Here is a 22,203-nt window from a genome sequence, read left to right on the forward strand (position 1 = left end):
CCGTTCTACAGGACTTTATATTCAAAACGGAAAAAAGTTAAAAACTTGCATTTGTCTTTTCCAACTTTTTTCCATTTTGAATATAAAGTCCTGTAGAGCGGGCTTTCTTTCTATCTATACTTCGTTTGTGGAAAAGGATTTTTTATTCTGCACAAGCAATAAAGAGAATTTTCGAAACTGCAATTACCATCGCTATAGTGAAAAAATAGTTCCCTTAAGTGGATGCTGGAGTTGCTAGTGAACTTCTTCGCGATGGTGCTGCCATCGCACAATATTTGCACAATAAAATGCTTTTTACAACAATTTGGCAATTTGTACGCACAAAATCGCTGTTGAGCGGTGTTTGGACACAATTAAGGAATATGAGGGTGCTTTTCGAAGTGACTTTAGAAGCGTCATAAAAGAGAATTCTGTGTTCTCCTGTATTCTAACCTCTAATCCTAAAGGAAAACACAGAATTCTCTTTTATGACGCTTCTAAAGTCACTTCGAAAAGCAGTCTCATATTCCTTAATTGTGTCCAAACACCGCTCAACAGCGATTTTGTGCGTACAAATTGCCAAATTTTTGTAAAAAAACATTTTATTGTGCAAATATTGTGCGATGGCAGCACCATCGCGAAGAAGTTCACTAGCAGCTCCAGCATCCCCTTAATGAACGTTTTGTTTGATAATGAAAAGTATACATCGCATACATCAAGCGATAATTTGATTTGCTTTATTTTGTTTCTCGTGTATGAACGATAAAGCCTCTCCTCGCAATTCATATCTATTGAATATGCGGAAGTAGATAGCGCCCAGGCGTAATCGGCAACTGCGCAAAATCGTCTGAACTGTAAATGGAATTTTAGAGATTGATCGCTAAAAAATATGTTTTTAAGATTTTAATATATCGAATGCTTTAATGTACAGGTAATATTTTATACTATGATACAATAAATTTATCGTTTTTGATTGGACTCTCAAAAGTTTATAATAATTAAAATTATAAATTGGGAGTATACTTGAACCTAGCAAACAGTAATTCCATGTAAATCATCTGACGCAACTTCCGCTATTTAACAAGATTTTTAAGTAATTGTTAAAGATGTTTTTAAACTGCAGTTCCAATATATAGAATAATTTTAATTGTACAGGTGACATTTTGTTCTGATACAATTATCTATCCTTATTTGTATTTGTATTATGAATATTTGTACAAGTGAACACGTGGCTCATAATATTACACACTTACATAGACTTAAATTTACATAAACTTGTAGTCATTACGACCAAAAGGGATCAATTGATATTTTTACAGAGAATCTTTCATTAAAAAAATTGTCATCTAAAGTATCTTACATTTTATTAAAATCATTCCAGTCTGTTTAACAGAAATCCACTTTCTTCATTTGTTTAAAGAAGATCGCGAGCTACGTTTCCGCATTCGTTTCTTGTGTTCCCGCATAACGCCAAACAATGGATGTCTTCTTTTCAGATTATCAGGAACTTGCACACCAGAGTTATCCGTAGGTACCGGCTGTACTTTTACTGCTGCGGGTAATTTCCTTCTTACCGTTAACGAACCAGTCGATTTGATATTTACTGCACAGGCAAAAACACACATTAAAATTAACTCGCATGTCATGAAAGAATATAAAATCCCTTTGCTTCGATTTGTTAATGAGCAGAAAAACTTACTAGTCTTATATTGCAGTACCTCCTTCCCGACATTGAGAACACATGTAACATCGTCTTTTTTATCGTGAGCTACTGTACAGTATCGTTCGCCTTTAATTTTAAATTTCGATTTGTCACCCAAAATTATCGTTTGACCGTAAAGCTCTTGTGGGTCTATCTATGAAGGGGAAACCATAAATGCCTGAATGATCTTGAAACATTCAGAGAACCCGCACTGCTATATGTTATAACTCACTAATCTGGGTAGATCCATAATCCAGACATCCTCGCTGTCTGACAAGTCCTCCAGATTGAACGTGCTAGTTGCATCTTCGGCATTTAATTTCTCTACTCGAACCAATTCTTCTATCTGAAAGATACAAAAGAATATAGAATTATACTCGATTACACACATTTATAGTTCTTAGTTAATAAGTCCTTTACATTATGCGGTCTTGGTGGATTTAGCCTGCGTGATGATACTTTCTGTGGCGTAATAGAGTTTAACCCGTTGGCACTGCCATTTAATTGTGCGACTCCGTTGCTCACCGCAGGGGTGCTGGTTGCACTGGGCAATTTTGTCATTGTGTTTATTTTATCAGATTTGCGTTTCGGACTCGGACGCGGAGTCTCCACAGTGTCTTCCATTCTCAGCACGGTACAATACAGGTTATGATGCAATGCAGTATGTTATTACCCTTTTCTTCCTTTAATAAAAAGATAACTCCCCGAAGTTCGGCATTATTTGTCAATTTTCTCTCTCTCCGTCAATCTTGAGTTGTAATTTATAATAAAACACGCATAACAACAAATCGAAGAGTTCAAAAATATTGGATCTTTTGATGAGTTAGAAAGAAGAGCGCAACTAGAGGCCGTAGCTGTGTCTATTAAGGGCCTTCGCAGACAAAATTCAGTAAGACGTAACGTAAGGATTCGACCAATCTCGTTGCTCGAATCCTTACGTTACGGTTACGGACGGCCGAATCGAGCAACGCGATTGGTCGAATCCTTACGTTACGTCTTACGGAATTTTGTCTGTGGAGGCCTTAAGGCCATCACACATAAAATTCCGTAAGGACGTAAGACGTAAGCGTAAGCAAATTGACCAATCCCAATGGAGTATTGGGCTCTGGAGGGGTTATGGAGAGCCAATACTCCATTGGGATTGGTCAATTTGCTTACGCTTACGTCTTACGTCCTTACGGAATTTTATGTGTGATGGCCTTTAAGCGGTGTCTACAATGAGATTTTAAGGCGTAAGATTTAAGAAATTGACCAATCACAATCGAATACAAAGAGAATGATCTACTTTGATTGGTCAATTTCTTAAATCTTACGCCTTAAAATCTCATTGTAGACACCACTTTATTTGCGTTTTGCATTGGTCGAAATTTAATTGTTTGTCGAAGCGAACGCACTCTTAAGCCTATTTTACAATGGCAGTAAGCAGTAAGAAGGACCAATCGAAATAGATTATTTCAAAAACTGAGCAATGGGAACTCTCACTTCTTTCTGCTTACTGCCATTGTAAAATAGGCTTAAGAGTGCGTTCGCTTCGACAAACAATTAAATTTCGACCAATGCAAAACGCAAATACGTTCGCTGCGTGTCCAACGCGAACGTATTTTTGGCGCACCATAGCGAGACATATTAGAGACACTAGAAGAGTCTGGACAATCTTGTCAAAGTTTTCATTGGCCGTAGATTGCTTTGAAGCAAAATGGCGGAACCAATCAACGCTATCACATCACTTCATACACCATGAGCGCGTGGCAAGGTTTGGACTCGAGAAATAAATAACATACTACTAACAACATAAAATAATATGTTTATTTAACAATAGAATGCCTTGCCATTGTTAAGCTATTAAATACAGGTGTTTTTAAACGCCCTTTTGCGCATTCTATTTTAATCCTAAATCTAAAGCGTTTTGTTATTACATCTGAAATATTATGACAGGATTTAAGTACATTACAGTGCAGATGTGCCATTTTATTAATGAAAAATGTAATCAAGTCATAGTTAACATTTTTTAAATATGGAATGTATCGTCGAAAGATGACTTCCATCTGGTAAAAGTAATTAAATGTTGCATTGTTGACAAAAAATAATGTATTTGTCCTATAACACTTAAGCTGCACTAATTTGGAAAATTTTATAGTAGGATCATACGTTTTTGATCCTGCAGATTCTAAACAATTAATGCAAATAACATTCATCTTAGAAATTCTGGACAAAATATAACCGCTGACATTATATAACGAGTTCATTTAACATTAACATTACATTTAATTCATGGTATAATAGTTACTTACACGTGGTATAATATCAATTTCATCAATCTCTGTGACTGCCAGTGAATAACTGAACGCATCCTACTCTCCACAGTCGGTAACTGTCGACGCCATTTTGCTTCAAAACCAAAGATTGTCCAGATTCTTACTTCTAGTGTCTCTAAGCATATAATTCGTTGGACTATATCGCTACTTGTTGCATGTCATCAGAGAGAAGCGTGAGAGCGGTCACGCTCGCGTTTTAACTGTAACGCCTCAAACGTGGACATTGAAGTGATTGAAGTGATTCTGTCTTTATTGCTCACTGAATATTGAATAAAGATAGAATGACGCCGCGAGCGTTGGGAGCGTCAAGTGGAACGCATATGTCCACGTTTGAGCGTTACAGTTAAAACGCGAGCGTGACCGCTCTCGGGCTTCTCTCTGATGTCATGCATCAAAGCAGAAGTTATGGCGCCAAACGGTAGAATTTCGACAAAAGAGTAGCAAAGAGAGACTTTCAGTTGTTTTTGGTGTTGTATTTTAATTCTTCGAAGTACGTATACGTAAAGACTTTTAATCGTTACGAGGATTCGTATCAATATACGAGAACAATGTCTTCTTCCAAAAATCTAAGAAGATCTTCACGTATAAAAGCTTCTTCTTTTGTACGGAAGACGTATACGGAGGACAGCGACGAAGAAACATACGAGAGATCTTGTAAGATTATATTAACAAAAGTTATTAATATTAAACGTACATACGTAATTTAATTCGATAAATAGATAATTTATGACTAAATAATGTTTTCTATTTCATTTGTCATAGTTTGTTTAAAATTACATCTCACATTTCTTGTTTTTTTATATCTAAGCATCTGCATGTTACAATTGTATAAAGTATAGACATTTTGCAGCACAAAGTAATGTATTAAGAGACGAAATAGAAAAGCAGCTTGAGGATGTAGAAGAAGATGTGCAAAAACCTCTCAGTAATCAATAATCTGTTACATCATATTACATTATAATACATTATTTCTATGTTTAATATTACTTAATATCTTAAATCATATGTAAATATTTTATGTATATACAGGGTGTCCCGGGTTTTAACTGACAAACTGCGGGAGCATATTCTACTAGTGGAAATAAGAAAAAATTCTTATATCGAGTTTGCTTAGAAATGCTTTATTACAAAGTTATAAACCAATATTGAAAAGAAATATGAGATAAGTAACAACGGATTTTTTCACAAAAATAAAAATTATCTACGCAATGATTTAGTGACGCATTTCAAAATGTTGTCCTTGCACATCGATACAAGCTAGACATCGACGTAGTACAGAATTTGTTACAGTACGACATTCCTGAAAATTTTGTTGCATCTCAGTAACTGAATTAGTAATTCGTTGCTTTAAATCTATCTGGTACTCTCCTGTTAGGAAATCTACGTTGATACTCTCGTACGGCAGCTCGTGCATTTCCGTCACAGAATCCGTACACGAAATGAATATCAGTGTATTCCTCATTTGAAAACACTTTTGGCATTCTGATAGTAATTGCTAGTTGACACGACGATTGAAATCTAACGGCTACTGTTGTGAAAGTAACAATCATACTGAATCGTTTCAACATAGTGAACATGAATACATGTGAATACACGTAACATAAACATCCTCGACCTTCCAAATTCTACACTATGTTCCGTTGTTACTTATCTCGTATTTCTTTTCAATATTGGTTTATAACTTTGTAATAAAGCATTTCTAAGCAAACTCGATATAAGAATTTTTTCTTATTTCCACTAGTAGAATATGCTCCCGCAGTTTGTCGGTTAAAACCCGGGACACCCTGTATATTTAAATACAAGATTTAACGTTCTTAACGTTACTCAAATTGTTTAATTTCTTAGCGTTATTTTCTAAGAAGGACGTAAGCGGACGAAAACTCTATGGATTTCATACACCTACAAAGAGGGACAGTATGATACTGAAAGCCAATGAATGTCGATCGTCGAGTACCAACTTCCACGAATGCGTGACACCAAGAAGCTTGAAGACACTTCCAGTTTTGAAGGTTGTTCTTGAGAATATTAAAATAAGTCCAGAAGAGAAAGAATCTTTTCTGAAGGGTGCCAGTAAGAAAGGTACATCTATTTAATAAGCTAATCAAATAATCGATATCAAGTTTTATGAATACACATTATCTCTTCAATTTTTCTTAGTCACAGCAGTTGGTCGAAAGCAATACCTGCCTAATGTGCACTCAAGTGGTGATGAAAGTGTCTCGGAGGACAGCGAGTACATACCTAATGATACCGAAGGTAGTTCAGAATCTGATGAGGAGTCTCTGAGCAGTACAGACAGTGAAAGTTCCGATGCGGGAGAGAGAGAGAACGAGGCCAGGAAAAGAATCAAACGAGACACAGTGCAAAAGGCTCCGCCGAAATGTGAAGTACCGAGTACACCTGCACGACCAACCAGGAGGTGCAAGGCTGTTGCCTGCAAAGACTATGTAAGTCGATATAATAATAATAATTATAGACAATATCGTGATTTATATTTTATTAATTATATTTACTCGTATTTAAAGCACATAAAAACTGACGAATACTTTGCGTCCCAATCGGAGAAGGTGGTCACGTCCGATCGTACCTTGGGAAGGCTGCGCAGCGGTCGTCTCACTAAAGAGACGTTAGAGGAACTGTTGTCGAACGAAAATCACATTTCCGGGGTACACAAAAGACGTATATGTTCGTTAACGGAAAATTGCAAATCGTTCTTTCGTACGTGGCACTTCATAATGGAGTAAGTACGGAGCAGTTTCATTATTGAAGACACCTTCCAATCTGATACTTGAGGTCCTAAGCTGCGTGTGAGATTTTAGGGAAGGATACAACCTTCTGCTCTATGGTCTGGGCTCGAAGAGGAACCTAATCAACGATTTCCACCACGAGGTCGTGGCAAACCATCCTACATTGGTTATTAATGGATTTTTTCCCAGTTTAACGGTCAAGGATGTAAGAAAGATGCTCGCGTTCAGTTAATCAAAAATTCTTCACTAATGAGAAGAATTTGTTAACGGGAATTAATATGCTGTTTCAGATACTCGATAGCCTAATCGTGGATTTGCTGGATCTCGACTGCCCGACAAATCCTAACGACTGTCTCGAGCTTATCGAAAGAGTCTTGGGAGAGAATGCGGACGATCGACTCTACCTAATAATTCATAATATAGATGGGCTGATGCTGCGTTCCGACAAGGCCCAGGATGTCCTTGCCAGTCTAGCGGCGATTCCCAACATTCACATTATAGCGTCTGTCGATCACATCAACGCACCGCTTCGTAAGTTTATCTTGGCTGGGTTACAGCTGGTTTGCTCTTAATTATTAGTAATTATTATTATAATTATTAGTTATGCACGAGTAGCATAAGTTTTGGTCTTCTCTTTTACCGCTGTGAAAGAAGTAATCAAGATTGAAATCTAGTTCCCCGTTTTTCAGCTTTGTCCTCTTTCCAAGTGTTGACATCAAAGTTTCCAAAATATTGTGTAACGATCCAGGTTTCTTGTTTTGAAAATAAAGCGAAAAGATTTGAGAGAGAGACTATGCGTATATCTAACGTAACAGCATTAATGCGTTCCTTTTTTCAGTTTGGGATCATACAAAACGCGCAAAGTTTAACTTCTACTGGTGGGATGCAACGACATTACTGCCATACCAGGCTGAAACCGCGTACGAAAGTTCTCTGTTGGTCCAACGAAGCGGCGCGCTCGCCTCGTCTTCCCTTCAGAACGTCTTCCTCTCTCTCACTTCAAACGCTCGAGCCATCTATTTGATCCTCGTGAAATATCAACTGAACCACAGCAGCGGTAATTTTACAGGTGACTGTCTATAGTTCTATAGTTTGTATGTACATAATATTAATCGTACATTGATTGCAATAATGTCTCCATATAATAATTACGTCGTAATTATTCACAGGTATGCCGTTCAAAGATTTATATCGCGCGGCTCGGGAGCAGTTCCTGGTCAGTTCGGACTTGGCACTGCGAGCGCAACTAACCGAATTTGTGGATCACAAATTAGTACGGACTAAGCGCACGTTCGATGGTGCCGAGCACGTTACGATTCCTCTCGATAAAAGTCTTCTTAAACAATTCATGGAACAACATGGGTCATAAAAATAAACCGTAATAAATCGTTGGACTTGAGAGTTTAAGGAAGCATGTGTGATTTTATAATATCATTAAGTTAAATAAATATTAAATTTAATAATTTTATGAAAAAAAATTATTATGCCCGGCGTCCCGAGCGCACGCGACACGATACGTAGCTTGTGTGTGTCGTAAGACCATTCTCATTCCCTAAATCCCATCCCACCACGTGCTACTGGGGGTCAGAACCTGGCGTCTCTTTTCCAGGTTGCCTTACAATATCAGACTTCTCAGTTTTCATCATTTTCTCTTGATTACGCGTTCGTATTTGATTCTGAGTAGAGAAAGTGTAAGTAGAGCAGCTACGGGGAACAGATGTAGCGAGACGCGGCGCCGTCGCGAAGTTGGCGCGAGTCGAACGAAGGCGCCAATCGCGTCGTGACGTTAGGACGTCGTTGGTGCGAGAAATGAGCCGACGGTGCGGGAAAGTGCGGCCGCACGGTGATTAGCGGCGATAAGCGGGACACGGTGCCCGCGCGTGGATTTGATCGCCGTCCTCGCGATGACAGATCCGTCGAGAACCGTCGGTGCGAAGGCGAAACTGGACGAGGTGTTAGGTTAGCTCCGTCGAACGCTCGGGCGCGATCCACGCGACGCTATCGCGTGGATCTCGATAATCGCGATCAGTTCGAAAGTCGCGACCGACGCCGGCGGTCGGTCGGTCGATTCGTTCGTGGTATCGCGCGCTTGCAGCTCTCCCTCGGGGAGGGACGGGCCTCGTGCCCATCGCGTTGTATAAAATTTCCGCCGCGACATTTTCCGTCGGCGAGCACGCACGAAGCCGTCGCAAGCCGTCGCTGACCGCCGACTCCCCGCTGATCCGTCGTCAACGTAAACAATCTGTCCTTTGACCGCTCTGACCTCACGCTGGTAAGCCGGACGCGCGCGCGCGCAACCTTGACTTTCGGATTAGCTTGATCGTGCGTAGAGAGAGAGAGAGAGAGAGAGAACCGCGCCGAGTCATGGAGGAGCAGCAGCGGCATGCGGCCGCGTTTTCTGCTGAGAAATGCGCGATGTCACTTGCGAAATATTCGCGACGCGCCGCCGCGCGCTCGACGTAGAGACGTCCGCCTGCCGAACGTCCCTCGCCGCGTCGTTGCCGGACCACCTCCGGTCTCTGACCGCGTTCGTCCGTCGCGTGGGGCCCACGGATTCCGCAGACACAAGGTGGACGTCTTTCCCTGGGTGGTTTCTTTTTGTTTCTTTTTTCGGGGGAGGGGCGATACCTTTCGTAAACGCTCCCATTGATGCGAAGTTGTCGCATGGTAAACGTATGCACGTCGTGTTCCGTCACGATTCAGTTCGGTTTACGAAGTTGTATCGTTTAACGAGGGTAGAGGCAATGGTTATGCGTTTTGTCTGTCTCTGTCTCACTCTCACTCTCTCTCATTATTTGCACGTTTGCTGCTCGAGTGTAAATCGAGTTATAAATATTATACAATATCTCGAATCAAGATAAGTGCGATTGTGGTAGCAAATAATAAAGCAAGGTCCGTTTCTTTCTGTCTTTTAGAGTTTGCAGTTGCGAAGTCGTTTATGCTGCTGTGTCGGATTGCTGCTGGCGTCGCACGTGCATTGGTGAGTGACGTGATTACTACCACTTTTGCCTCTTGACGGAAGGGAAATGGCGAAGCGGAAGTCGAATTACCCAGCTTTGCTGCCAAAACCGAGTGGCAGAGCTCTAAATACTGTTCGTTGTCCTTGCTGTGCCGAGCCAGATTCTGCTTGCGCATCATCTACCGTCACTGTGGTTTTAATTGGCGTTTGCCTCAGGCCTCGTGTTACATATTGCTGTCGTTACACACTGTATCTAAGAGAACGCTGTGCACAGCTATGTGTAATTAGTAGATTTCCTCTTGGGTATGCGTCTGCGCCGTCCGACAGCGCAGGGCACATTCGAGCATCAAATCTCTGAAAATATTTGTCATATTTCTGTCGCTTAGACTGGCATCTGTAGCATAACATTTGTTACGTAGATTCCGTATCGTTGCGAGAGAGGACACGAAACAATATTTTAGACGTGTTCTACTTCTATCAAGTTGCAAAATTTATTTATTTGTGTGTCGTTGAGCAGCGCGATATGATTACTCTTTATTACGGTTGCCGCTGCGGAAATGCTGCGATTGATAAGAAAACTGCCAGGCACCTGCGTATCTACGCAGCACAAGAACGACGATATTATTACAACATTTCTTCATAAATAGTATAAATAGTATAAGTTAAAGATTCGATTTTAGAGTTTAAACAATTCAGCGAACGCATAAAAATCCCGAAGCGCCCGAATACAAAATCTTCTCTTTAGCGGAAAATAAAATTTACAATCCGTACACGTCCGCGCTGCAGCGTGAAGCCGTGTGAACGTAGTCGCATCGAGAGGACTGTCGAAATATCCGCGGTCGGTCTGAAGCACAATTTCGGGCACTCCAAGTCCCACGAAATTCAATCGCGGATCGGACACCGCTTCGTTTTCACACGTGTGCGCCGCGTGTTTTGAACGACACTCGTCGCGCATAATACGCCGCGATGGTCGACTGACAGCGCGAAATTCGAGATATTGCACGCGTTTGCGCTCAGTGGTGAATTAGGACCGACGTCCCGACGCAATCGCCGCCCCGTTCGTCGAGGTCACGCACGTCCGTCTATTTCATCTCTACCGACGATGTGTCGAGAGTAAAAAAAATTTTTTTTATTAAAAGAATCGTTTTTTTGCGCGATCGATATCGTTCATCGAGGATTAGGAGCTGTCGCGTCGGAAACGATAGTGTAAATTACAACTGACATTCGTCAGGTATTTTCAAGTCTTTTAATATGCAAAAATCTTTCGTAAAAAAAAGATCTTTAATGTTGCTTCGTCGATTATGTAACGTAGAATTCGCACATGGTTGAGCCGATGCGCGTTCGTTACCGATACGGTGCCCGTTGTACCGACGATCGGCCAAGTTTAGGGTTCGTTTAATTACCCTTCGATTATCGCTGGACGCAAAGAGCCATTTGGTAATAATTAACAAATCAACATCGCGGGAAAATTCTAATATCGATTAAGTGTTCATTTCGGACACGTGCCTGTAGATGGCGGGAGAGCGGAGGTTTCACCGCGTGGTCTAACGATACCTACACATTGAATTGCAAAATAATTCAGTGGCAAGAGGCATATGCTACGCGTTACACGGACGTAATTCTCTTGATTATGTAATGCACAGACTTTATGTAATATTTTATGTAATATTTTACCTATCGCGTAGCTAGAATACTTTTATGGGCTATGTAAAATTGGATTCTTCGTGTTAGCGGCAAACGACGAGATAATATATTACAGTGCGCTTTCAGAAAATTCGTATCGTTCGATCTTGAATAATGATATTCTTAATGAGAACATCGAGTGCTCAGAGGCACAGTCGGTTTTCACTTTGTCGCGACGCGTTGCTCTCACGATAATAACTCGAGGGGGAGAGTGGTTTCGTTGATTTTTAAACAGAGGACGGAGAATTATACCTCGCGCACGCTCTCTTGGGTGAAAGTTGTCAAATTGTTCTAGCGGCACGTACCGCGGCGTGGGTGACGCCAAATTTATGACCGTTCAAGATCGAATCGCGCGTGAGATTTCTCCTAAGTTTTATGAAAACCGCCTTGAGGCGCGCGCGGAAGTAATTCCGTCCTCCAATCGTCGTCGTCGTCGTTACGGTTTCAACTTGTAGGCGTTAGAAATCCTCTCTGACTCATTCATTTAGAATCATTCATCTGCCATCGCTTTCCTGAGTATCGATTGGATAAGGAAACATTCATTAACATTTTCAGGCAATGATACAACAAACTTTAAATGACTTGAAAGTATCGTTCGGAAAGTTTCATCGCTTTATGCTTTCAAAGAGAGATGCTTCCCGGCGTTTTCGTCAGATCTAACGGAATTTCCGATTTCGAGCAATTTCGAATTCACGAAAGTTCGAAAATCACGAAGTTTACTTTCGTGTAATATATATATATATATATATATATATATATATATATATATACAGGGTGTCCCATTTTATATTTGTCAGTAAAATATTTCGATACGACGTCGTTTCAGAGAAAAATGTTTCAGACAAAAGTTATATGGCTTCGAGGGGGCAAGATGATGATATTCTCAATTTAATTGTAGATGGCGCCACTTTCGAGATTTCATCATGGCGGCCATTTTTTTAAATGGAAGTCGATTTTTCTCTCTAAGTAAAAGTTGTAGCTGACAATGAGGCGAATACAACGGTTTTTTGTTTTTTGAAATTGGACCATTTTTCAGTGAGTTACAGCGTTCCAAAGTATACTGTTTTATAATTTAAGTATACACATAAACCAAATCTTGAAAAAAAGCACCCCAATTGTAAGAGGCAAGGGGACTCACATTAAACAAGCACCCCGATTGTAAGAGGCAAGGGGACTCACATTAATAAAGCACCCCGAAGGGAACAGAAACCTACTACGTCCACGCCGTTGTTCCTGGGTAGCGCTAAAAGTAGGATAGTTGATAGAACGGTACACTTTGGGTAATGCAAATGCCGGCAGTATTGTAACTTGTAGTTCTCATAACTCGAATAATATTTAACGAAAAAATACTTTATTATAGTGTTTTGAAAAGCTCTCGAGGTAAGCTACAAGACTGTATAATGAGAAATAAAGAGATCCATTAAAAAAAAAGTTAACCTTCACATAAACCTTGACAGGTGCACCCAAGGTCAAATCAGTGGCAGCATCTTATGTCCCCCTTGAAGTCATAAAACTTTTGTAAGAAACATTTTTCGATACAAGATTTGGTTTATGTGTATACTTAAATTATAAAACAGTATACTTTGGAACGCTGTAACTCACTGAAAAATGGTCCAATTTCAAAAAACAAAAAACCGTTGTATTCGCCTCATTGTCAGCTACAACTTTTACTTAGAGAGAAAAATCGACTTCCATTTAAAAAAATGGCCGCCATGATGAAATCTCGAAAGTGGCGCCATCTACAATTAAATTGAGAATATCATCATCTTGCCCCCTCGAAGCCATATAACTTTTGTCTGAAACATTTTTCTCTGAAACGACGTCGTATCGAAATATTTTACTGACAAATATAAAATGGGACACCCTGTATATATATATCGCGCGCGCGTTTCCTTCAGGTAACGCCGCCACGACTGTTTCGTCGATTTCACTTTTGCCAAGACAAACTAATTTCTCCGAGCTACGATTCCTCGAGAAAACCATTCGCTCGGTACCTTCCTTCGAGGAGATTTGATGCACGAACGAACGAACAGAGGGAAAGATTTGCTTTCGCCTCGCACGACTCGAATTCGACGGTAGAGGACGCTCACTTGCTCGCTCGCTCGCTCGCGCGCGCCTGATTATGAAACGTCCTGTACGAGGCGATACTTTCACTATCGCGGCCAAGTTTCATAATTATTATTATCGAGGCCATACGTAGGTCGAAGAAGAGACTGTCAGGAGACAGAGAAAAGGGTTTGGCTCGTCTTTCGCCAACTGTCGTTCGAGACAACGTTCCTTCGAGCGTACCCTAATGTTATTTCATGCAGAACGTTTCGTTTATGGATTCTTCAACAAATCCGTAATGAACTCTCCCTCAATTAACAAGAAAACTAAAAAACGGAATGTAAAACCATTCGGATTTAATTCCGGTAGGTAAATAATTTCGTGCGTTATATAAATTCCGATACGTGGACGGCCGGACGACGAAAGATCCTTTCGCTGTTATTTTCGAACGCACGTCGCTTTCGGGTATTAAATTAACCGGAATTTAGTGAAGCCTCCAATCGTCGCGACGTTTACGATCGGCGGTACAAATTGCGACACGCGCACAATACGCGCGCGCCATCCGATTTTTTCTGATCTTTCTTCTCGACTCGCCGAGCTTGTCGAAGAATTTCTCGCCTGAAAAATGGGATTGGTTACGCGACACCCAGCGCATGCACGCACACACGCACACGCATACGCGTGTGCACGTACACGGAGCTTTTGTCCTAGCTACTTCGTGGCTTTGTTACGTGTCGTGTCACGTTGCGTGACCGAGAAATCATTTTTCCAGCGTGATCGCCGCGCCGATCACCGGTTAGCAATTCCCTCGTCAAGGCTCGTCGTCGTTGTCACTCTCTCTCTCTCTCTCTCCCTTGCTCCCCTCTCATTCTTTGTCTATCTATCTGTATCTCTCTCTCTCTTTCTCTCCCCGATCGCTACGCATGGTGCACGTGCGAAGTAACGTTCGTGTAACTAGTTTTGCTCGTATCTAATATCCGCCGTGTGGCGTCATCGGTGGCTCTATTAACGAGCGAGGAGCTAGGTCGACGTCGTCGTGTGCGCGCGCTTTATCTGGACTGCTGCTCTCCCTCCTCTTCTCTCCTCTCCCTCGCCGAGCCCAAACGGCTTCAACAGCTCCAACGGCCGGCCCCTCGTCTTCTCACGGGGCGGACACGCGTGCTAACAATTCCGACGACGCTTATTCCGCTCGTTATTTTGGGTGAAGACCGAAAGAACGACGTCGCCGAAAAATAATAAATGGCAGGCCAATAAGAAAATTGTCCGCGCGCGATCATTCCTAATTCGCTTGCAATCAATTATCCGCCGCGTGAATTTCCTGGTCAAAGTTCTACCGATTTCACTGGTTACTCGATTTTCCGGGGCAAGCGACGGGAGAAGCGGGAGGGGCACCGATATCGACCGATTTCATGCGCGGAACGCGCGACGAGTATCGCGGGGACGCTCGATTAATCAATCGCGATGGAACGGGCCGACTCTCGACCGCGGAAGGGACGTGGGGTGGCAGTCGTCCCAGACGAAGGAAGGAGCCCCCGTTCGAGGTCGAGTTGCGGGGTTGCTGTACGTGCACGAGCATTGCGCAAGAGCATTCACCCCGCTCAATACTCAGCGACGGCACACAGAGATACAGGAACTCGGAAAATGCGCGGGGGGTGCACGCGAGAGAGGGAGGGGAAAGGCGATGGGCCGCGGGAGGGTTCGGGAGGGCGGGTTGACGGACTAGGGGGGAGGGGGCAGGGAGGGAGAGGGAACGAAGCAGGAAGAGGAAACCGGCTCTAGCGAATCACCCCGAAATGGGTTATTGCGCGCGCGTGTACGTGCAGGTGTGTGTATCCACGCCATGCACACCCCCGTAGCCAACCCCGCCTTCGATAGCACACCAGCAAACCGCTCGTGTTTCCTGTTCCGCGCGATACCGAGCGTACATATACGGGGTGTCCTGGCGATTCGTGAGGGCGCGCTTCTGCGCTCATTCGGGGAATTTGCGGGGAAATTCGCTCGGACGAGCCGTCGAAAAGCGAGTTATCACGGCCGCGTGGCACCCGGGAAAGCTTGATGCTACAGTTTAGAAATTTGGATTTCACCGCACGGTGTAACAGAGTTTCTCTCCCATTGCACTCGACGGATAAGAATAGAAATTCCAAGTTTTCAAGGGACAATGGGAGAAACTTGAGCGGGAGAAAGCGCCGGTTATCCGAGGAGAGAGAGAAAAACGCGGCGACTCCAACAAAGATCCGTGAAGCCGAATTTCGTGCGATTTTGAATATTGTACTTATATTTACACGTGTCAATTTCGCAGAATGTATTTTTTCGCTAGCGCGCGCGGATGTTCGCAAGCGTGGGAGCGAACAAGAGCAATTGGGTCGAAGTAATTCGAGGATTATCGATCACCGAAGTTATTTAGCAGCACGGGACTGGAGGGAAAGGGCGAGCGGGAGCTGAAGCGGGGGGGGGTGGGGGAGGGTGCTGCTGCGGGGCTGCTGTCGCGCTCGCACGCGCGGCGTTAATTAATTAATGCAGCCCATAAAGAGCCGCGTTTTATCGCGGCGTCGGACGGGCATTATCCCGGCGTAACGTTTTAACGCGAGATCAAATTTCGCCGTGCGTAAATTCCTCCTCCTGCGGCGCGATTCGATTCGACGCGGCCGTAATCGATTCCCCAATGACGATTACGACCGGCGGTAGGGCCGGTGTCCTTGATTTCGTCATCCGTTACCTTCGCGTCCTGCCAGTCAGTCTCGTGCCAATTTCCGGCGACCTCTGCCTAATCGATTATCGCTTCGGTGCGGTTCGCGATAGATCCCGCTCGGCCGGAATGATTGAATCCGCTCGGGTTAGCACGAATTGTTGGCGGTTCTACCTTGCTTGTCTGCAAATTGACCAGGATATTCCCGCGGGGTGAATTTTCCAGGGACTCGTGTGCGTTCATATCGCGTTCCGCGAGTACCGAAACGCCCGATTATCGAGTTTTGCTTGCTGCGCAAAAGTTTTTCTGAGTTTTAGAAATTTAATGCACACAATTTTTCATCACCACGTATTTCAGTCATCCACGATTTATTATTAATTAAACTTGTTCGGCTGAAGCGTATCGAGAATATCCTCCAGGGTAAATTTTGCGGTATTTGCGTACACGCTCGCAACGCATTCCGCGAATTCCAGAAGGCCCCACCGCCGTCGAGAGTTCCCCGCTGTAAAAATCATTTATAACTCTTATAAATCTAGTGAGTGAAATGTTTTCAACATAAAAACGTAACTCTCGAATTTATTTCGAATCTATCATGAGGTTAAAATTTGAAGTAGCGCATAAATCGTACGCAACGCCTGCCCCCTTCACCATTCCATATCGCGCATAACGGCTCAGTTTAACGCCGGATTTCAAATTCCAGGAAGGAAAGCAGCTAGTAGCATTACCCACGTGGTTATTTATCGTTCAGCAGCGAGAAGGATTTGCGTTGCGTTCGACGTTGCCGCCATGTACCGACTTCGCCGGCGTCTCTCTCCGGGGTTTCGCGAAAGCGAATTCGCCACGGCGCGGGCAGGGGAGGAAAGGGGGAAGGGAGAACGGGGTGCTCCTCGGCGCGCGATCGCCGGGTACGATACATGTTAGGCCTCGCGTCGCGAGGGAAAGTGAGCGCGCCAACTCTCGTCCGCGTCTTCGTCGCGCCGGAGCCCCCCGTTGATGTCGCGATCGTCGGCGTCGCGCGTCGACGCGGGGTCTAGCCGACTTTCTAACGTCGGCCTAATCCGCATCGTATCTTCTTCAAGTTTTATCGGCCACCGAAAACTCACTTGGCATCCGGATTTTGGCAATCGCCAAAACTCTCGCGCGACGTTCGATGACTCTGATTCGCGAACGGCAGGTTACCGTCGTTCTACCGAGGCGCGGAAAATTCCAAGCTCTATTTCCTTGCGCGAAGCAGGTAGAACGCTCGCCAATATAGGGGCGAAGCTTTCGGTTGATCACCGAGTTACGATCTCACAAAGATGCGTTTAAGAAGTCTACAATGTCATATAAATATTTAATTAAAAAAGAAAAATTACAAGTTTTTTTTCTCCAATTCTCCGCAAAGAATTTAAATGTAATTTGCGGCTGAAATGCGAGGTTTTCAAAAGCCAACGTGGTTATCCGCGTAATCTTTCATAACTTTCTCAATTTCAGTACGTGATTAGTGCACGATTAAAATTGAGAAGTTTACATAAGGTGTAATTGATCGGTTCTCGTGCGAGACTCGTGCGTAGCATACGAATAAGGCGCGAGCTCGAGTTTCCAACGCACGGAGCGCGATTTATTATATTTCGCGCGGTTAAAACGGATAAAAAAACACAGCAGTAAAAGGTTTCTCTTGAAACAAAGTCGGATAATCGAGCGCGAGTCTTCGTATTTGGGTTATCATAGAGACGGTGCCGAGGCTTTCTAGCTTTCTACGCTTATGCCAAGGATGTCCACATTACGAAGGATCCCCCACGCGCGTTTAGCTTCGCGCGTTAGTCAGGCCATTACGCGAGTCGCGCGACGCGCCGAGAGTCCTCCACCTCTTTCGTCCGTCTTGGCCGTTTAACCCTTTTCGCGTCGATTATATTTTACGATCTCTCGTCCGCAAGCGTGTAAGCCATTGTCGCGCGCTTGAGCGAGCGAGCGAGCGGACTCTCTTGCGCGCGCCGCCTCGTGCCGAGCGACGCTATCGTCGCTCGCCTCTGTCTTTCTTCTTCCACCGTATATGTACATAACTCAATAAATATCAGCCTTGGCTTTCCCAAAAGCGCCGCTCATCGATCGCGGTACGCCGAACGAGATGGCTCTCGGAACTGAAAATCGATTAAGCGCACGTGATAAATCAGCTTTAATATTGGGTCATTAAGTATGAAACTTTACAAATAGAACATAAACTTTTGCATTTTTTGGCACATGGACATGATTTATTTTCAATCGAAGTATGCGCCCATGTTATCTACACACTTCTGCCATTTTAGTGGTAGTTGGTCTATGCCTCTACTATAGAAGCCAGGAGTACGGGAATCGATGAAGTCGCGGAAGGCTGTTTCGACTGCCTGTTGAGAATTGAACAATTTTCCCACCAACAAGTTGTCCAAATTCCGGAAGAAGTGATAGTCGGTAGGTGATAGATCTGGTGAATATGGTGGATGACGGAGAGTTTCCAATTCCAACTCCCGTAGCTTTGCCACGGTCAGTCGTGCAGTGTGCGGTCGAGCATTATCATGCAACAGGATTGGCATTGACCGATTGACCAATTTCGGTTGTTTAATAGCAAGTTGTTGCATCATTTCGTCCAGTTGCTTGCAATATACTTCAGCCGTTATCGATGTACCAGGTTTCATAAAGTTGTAGTAGATAACACCTGACCTGGACCACCAAACAGTCACCATAAGCTTCTTCTGTGTAATGTTGGGTTTCGCGTGATGTCTCGGTGGTTCATCAGCGTTCAACCACTGATGTGAGCGTTTACGATTGTCGTAGAGTATCCACTTTTCATCGCAGGTCACAATTCGATTAAAAAAAGATTCATTTTTGTGACGGGAAAGCAAAGAAAGTGAAGCCTCTAGACGTTGCGCCTACTGCGCATCGGTCGATTCGTGCGGGACCCATTTGTCCAACTTCTTTATCTTACCAATTGCAGCTAAATGAACCAATATGGTGGGTATGGAAACATTGAATATCGATGCCAATTCACGTGTACCTTGAGATGGATCGGACTCTACTACGGCTCTCAAGTGATCATTATCCACCTTCGTCTTTGGTCTTCCACGTGGCTCATTAGCGAGGCTGAAATCTCCATCTCTGAAGTTTTTGAACCAATTGCCCACCGTTGCTTTAGTAGTTGAACCTTCACCAAATACGGCGTCGATATTACGAGCCGTCTCCGACACTGTGGTTCCACGGCGGAACTCATATTCATAAATCACACGAATTTTGGACTTTTCCATAGTTCTATAAAAAAGAATCGACCAATAAAAAAACTAATGAAGATATTTGAACAAACAAATATGACATTTGAAGAGCGAACATACATCTATCACACTAACCTAACCTGATACTGACGTCTGGCGCCAAATTTGAGATAACAAATGTTAAAGATGGCGCTTTTACATTTGTAAAGTTTCATACTTAATGACCCAATAGATTATCTCGGCGCTCTGTACGCTCTTCTCTCTCTCTCTCTCTCTCTCTACGCGGGAATGTTTCGTTAATGCGCTTATACAGAAAATGATTATCCGGAGGACATTTACCGCGACACCCGAGCGCCGACTGACCCTCGCTTCGGCTCGCCGTAATTTATTAAAGGTGATATTTCGCGGCCAAGACTACAATTTCGCACACGCAAGTCGGCAGAATTAACGACTGAGGTTAATTAGCCACTAACGAAAATTACCTCGTAATCTCGTTTAATTCCGCAACCTCGCGCCGTAGCCGCGGAAATGCGTGTCCGCGTGTGCGCTCGGCTCGGCTCGGCTCGTAATGTCAGCAAAACCGTACTTTGTTCGTGCGCTCGCGATTGCGCGGAGTCGGCTCGCTCGCGCACGTGCAGCGCGCGTTCCGGTCGAGCGCTATAAATATTTGGATCAAAAATTGCACCGTCTCCGCTTTCGCGACAGAGCGAGGTCATCGCGAATCGATCGTAATGCGCTCGAGCACGCCTTTTTCTGTAGCACTCGTCTGCCGCGATATCCGAGCTATTTTCGTCTCGTGGATTCGACAGCGATTCGACGGAATTTTTAACGACTTCCAGACGAGTGTCTATTCTATTTTTAATGTCGACAGGAATATTTGCCGTCTGTGATACGAATACACGCAACAAAAGGAAATCTGCGTCCGTTAGCATAACTTTATCCGTCGCCCCGAGCGAGTCTCGTTACGATGATACAACCGAGATTTATGAATTGCGTTTCTCGCGAGGTATAAACTCCGTGGAGATTTAAATCCTCGGCGTCTAATCTTCCGAGTAAAAACTTCACCGTAATGAACCACCGGGCTTTATGATCCTCGCAGAAATGTTCAAGCGCTCGTAAATTCCGCGCGAATTATCGGGCGTTGCGCGACACCGAGATTTCGGTGTCGCCGAGCGTCCCCCTACTTTCCCGAGCCGAAATCGGGAGGATCCCTCCGGCGGGGGTCCAGTCGTGGATTCGCGATCCACATTTCGCAAAAGATCTCGCTCGCGCGAATCTCGTGCGTCCGTCTCGTCGTCTTCGATCCTCGGCCGTCGTCATCGCGTTAGACTTGATCGTCGTACGCATGGATGGCGGTAAAACGGTTGCCGGACGCCCTCGCCCAGCATGAGTGACGTCACAAAGAAGACACTGTGTTGTTACACCACCAACGGGGGGATTCGATGGAGCCCGATATCGGGGGGGAGGGGGGAGGGGAAGGGGGGGAGGGCCTCTCGCGCGCGCTGGCGGAGCGACGTAACCTCGAAAAACGGAGGCGTGCCCGTACCGCCGCCGTTGCTCGTCGTCAGAGAGAGAGAAAGAGCGAGAGGGAGAGAGGGGGGTCGGCACGTTACACATATTTGAGGTCAGGAGATATAAATAAATGCTAATATCAACAGGCGTTGCGGGGCCAGTTTGATATCCGAAGCCTCGTTTCGGTCGACTTGCGCGCAGCTGGCCTCCTCGGCGGAATCCGTCTAGGATTCGCCGGGGCCGATCATCCCCGGCGCGACGCTCGCCGCGCTCGCGCGAGCTCGTGCGCGTCCGTCGTGCTCTCGGCCCTTGGATCGAGGGCTTTTAATTCCGTTTGCGTAAGTTCAATTAGTCGCGCGCGGTGCACCGCGGCGTTCCCGTTAATAAGACGCGTCCTTCGCAGTCGGTCTTCACCAGGAACGGATGACCCTACGCGGCCCTTAATTTTTAACGAGCAAAGCTGAACGATTGGGTTCGATAGATTAATCGTCGGAAAAGAAAGAAAGAAAGAAAGGCGTCGGATTCCGCTTGAAACGCGTGAGAGACCGCTTTGTTAAGCGACATTCGGCGAGAACAAAGTCACTGATAAGAAACTGGATCGTCGCCGTTTCGCGGCGAGATGCAATTGGCGAAGATTCACACGCGGCCTTATCGCGCGTCCTTATCGCACGATCTAATTCGCTCGGAGATCGCAAAACGCTTGCCGCACAGTGCATTAGGCACGGTTCTAATAACTGCGTAGAACATCTCGACGTTATCGCGCCTCGTGTCGTCCTGGCTCTACCCGAGAGCCGCACTAATCCACTTCGGGAGATAGTGGCACAAAATAGAAGTAGCGCCAACAGCGCAAACTGAGAATAATTATGCCACGGTTACGCAAATTGTCACAACGTGGAAAAGTAGCTGCGCTTGATTGCGTCAATCTACTTCGAGATTGTTACACAAAATAGAGATAACGATGTGCAATTTGAAAATGATCACCACATGATTATGCGAATAATCGTAATGTAAGATAAAAGTGATCATGCTATCTCAATCGATTTAATTTACAATACTTCGAAAGATAGTAGAAAATAGGAACAACGCAAACGGAAAAATAATTGCCTCGCAATTGTGCAAATTGTCATAATATAAAACAGAAGTAATCGCGCTACCTCGATCGCATTGATCCGTTTAAAAATATTATATAATACAAAGCTACAAATTAGCGATAGCAATGCAATCGGAAAATAATTGTGCAACCAGACAATGCAAGTAGCATAACAAAAATAATACTAACAGTACTAACAATCCTGTTACCTTAAACGGTATCGCAACGAAAAGCAGAAACAACGACAAACTGAAAATGATTTC

At 44.2% G+C, this 22,203-nt stretch overlaps 3 protein-coding genes across 5 annotated transcripts in view; 2 read left to right on the plus strand and 1 right to left on the minus strand.

The window, feature by feature from the left end:
- Positions 1–1,102: 1,102 nt before the first annotated feature.
- Positions 1,103–2,603, minus strand: LOC105278021. The gene is made up of 4 exons (XM_011336807.3): positions 2,102–2,603; positions 1,914–2,027; positions 1,679–1,835; positions 1,103–1,582 (listed from the first exon to the last, which is right to left on the minus strand). The coding sequence occupies exons 1-4, from the start codon at positions 2,303–2,305 to the stop codon at positions 1,386–1,388; spliced, it is 672 nt and encodes a 223-aa protein (XP_011335109.1). The 5' UTR covers positions 2,306–2,603; the 3' UTR covers positions 1,103–1,385.
- Positions 2,604–4,300: 1,697 nt separating this feature from the next.
- LOC105278020 (origin recognition complex subunit 2) lies at positions 4,301–8,207 on the plus strand. 2 transcript variants are annotated; one of them, XM_011336805.3, is made up of 9 exons: positions 4,301–4,650; positions 4,847–4,921; positions 5,842–6,075; positions 6,154–6,443; positions 6,522–6,736; positions 6,816–6,948; positions 7,034–7,274; positions 7,582–7,812; positions 7,913–8,207. In XM_011336805.3, exons 1-9 carry the CDS (start codon positions 4,545–4,547, stop codon positions 8,110–8,112), a joined length of 1,725 nt encoding a protein of 574 aa, XP_011335107.1. In that variant the 5' UTR covers positions 4,301–4,544; the 3' UTR covers positions 8,113–8,207. The 2 variants fall into 2 exon arrangements, with proteins under 2 accessions (XP_011335107.1, XP_011335108.1); XM_011336806.3 differs by lacking the exon at positions 4,847–4,921.
- A 277-nt stretch (positions 8,208–8,484) lies between these two features.
- The window catches only part of LOC105278018 (protein roadkill), an 86,103-nt gene continuing 72,384 nt past the window's right edge, over positions 8,485–22,203 (plus strand). The window contains exons 1-2 of one of the 2 annotated variants that reach the window (XM_011336801.3): positions 8,485–9,015; positions 9,659–9,723. The gene's annotated coding sequence lies outside the window, so the exon portion shown is untranslated. Of the gene's footprint in view, positions 9,016–9,128; positions 9,313–9,658; positions 9,724–22,203 lie in introns of those variants that run through there. The other variant, XM_011336802.3, reaches the window with a different exon arrangement.

The sequence above is a fragment of the Ooceraea biroi genome, chromosome 1 (assembly GCF_003672135.1).
Source record: "Ooceraea biroi isolate clonal line C1 chromosome 1, Obir_v5.4, whole genome shotgun sequence".
In the NCBI taxonomy this organism is placed as follows: domain Eukaryota; kingdom Metazoa; phylum Arthropoda; class Insecta; order Hymenoptera; family Formicidae; genus Ooceraea; species Ooceraea biroi.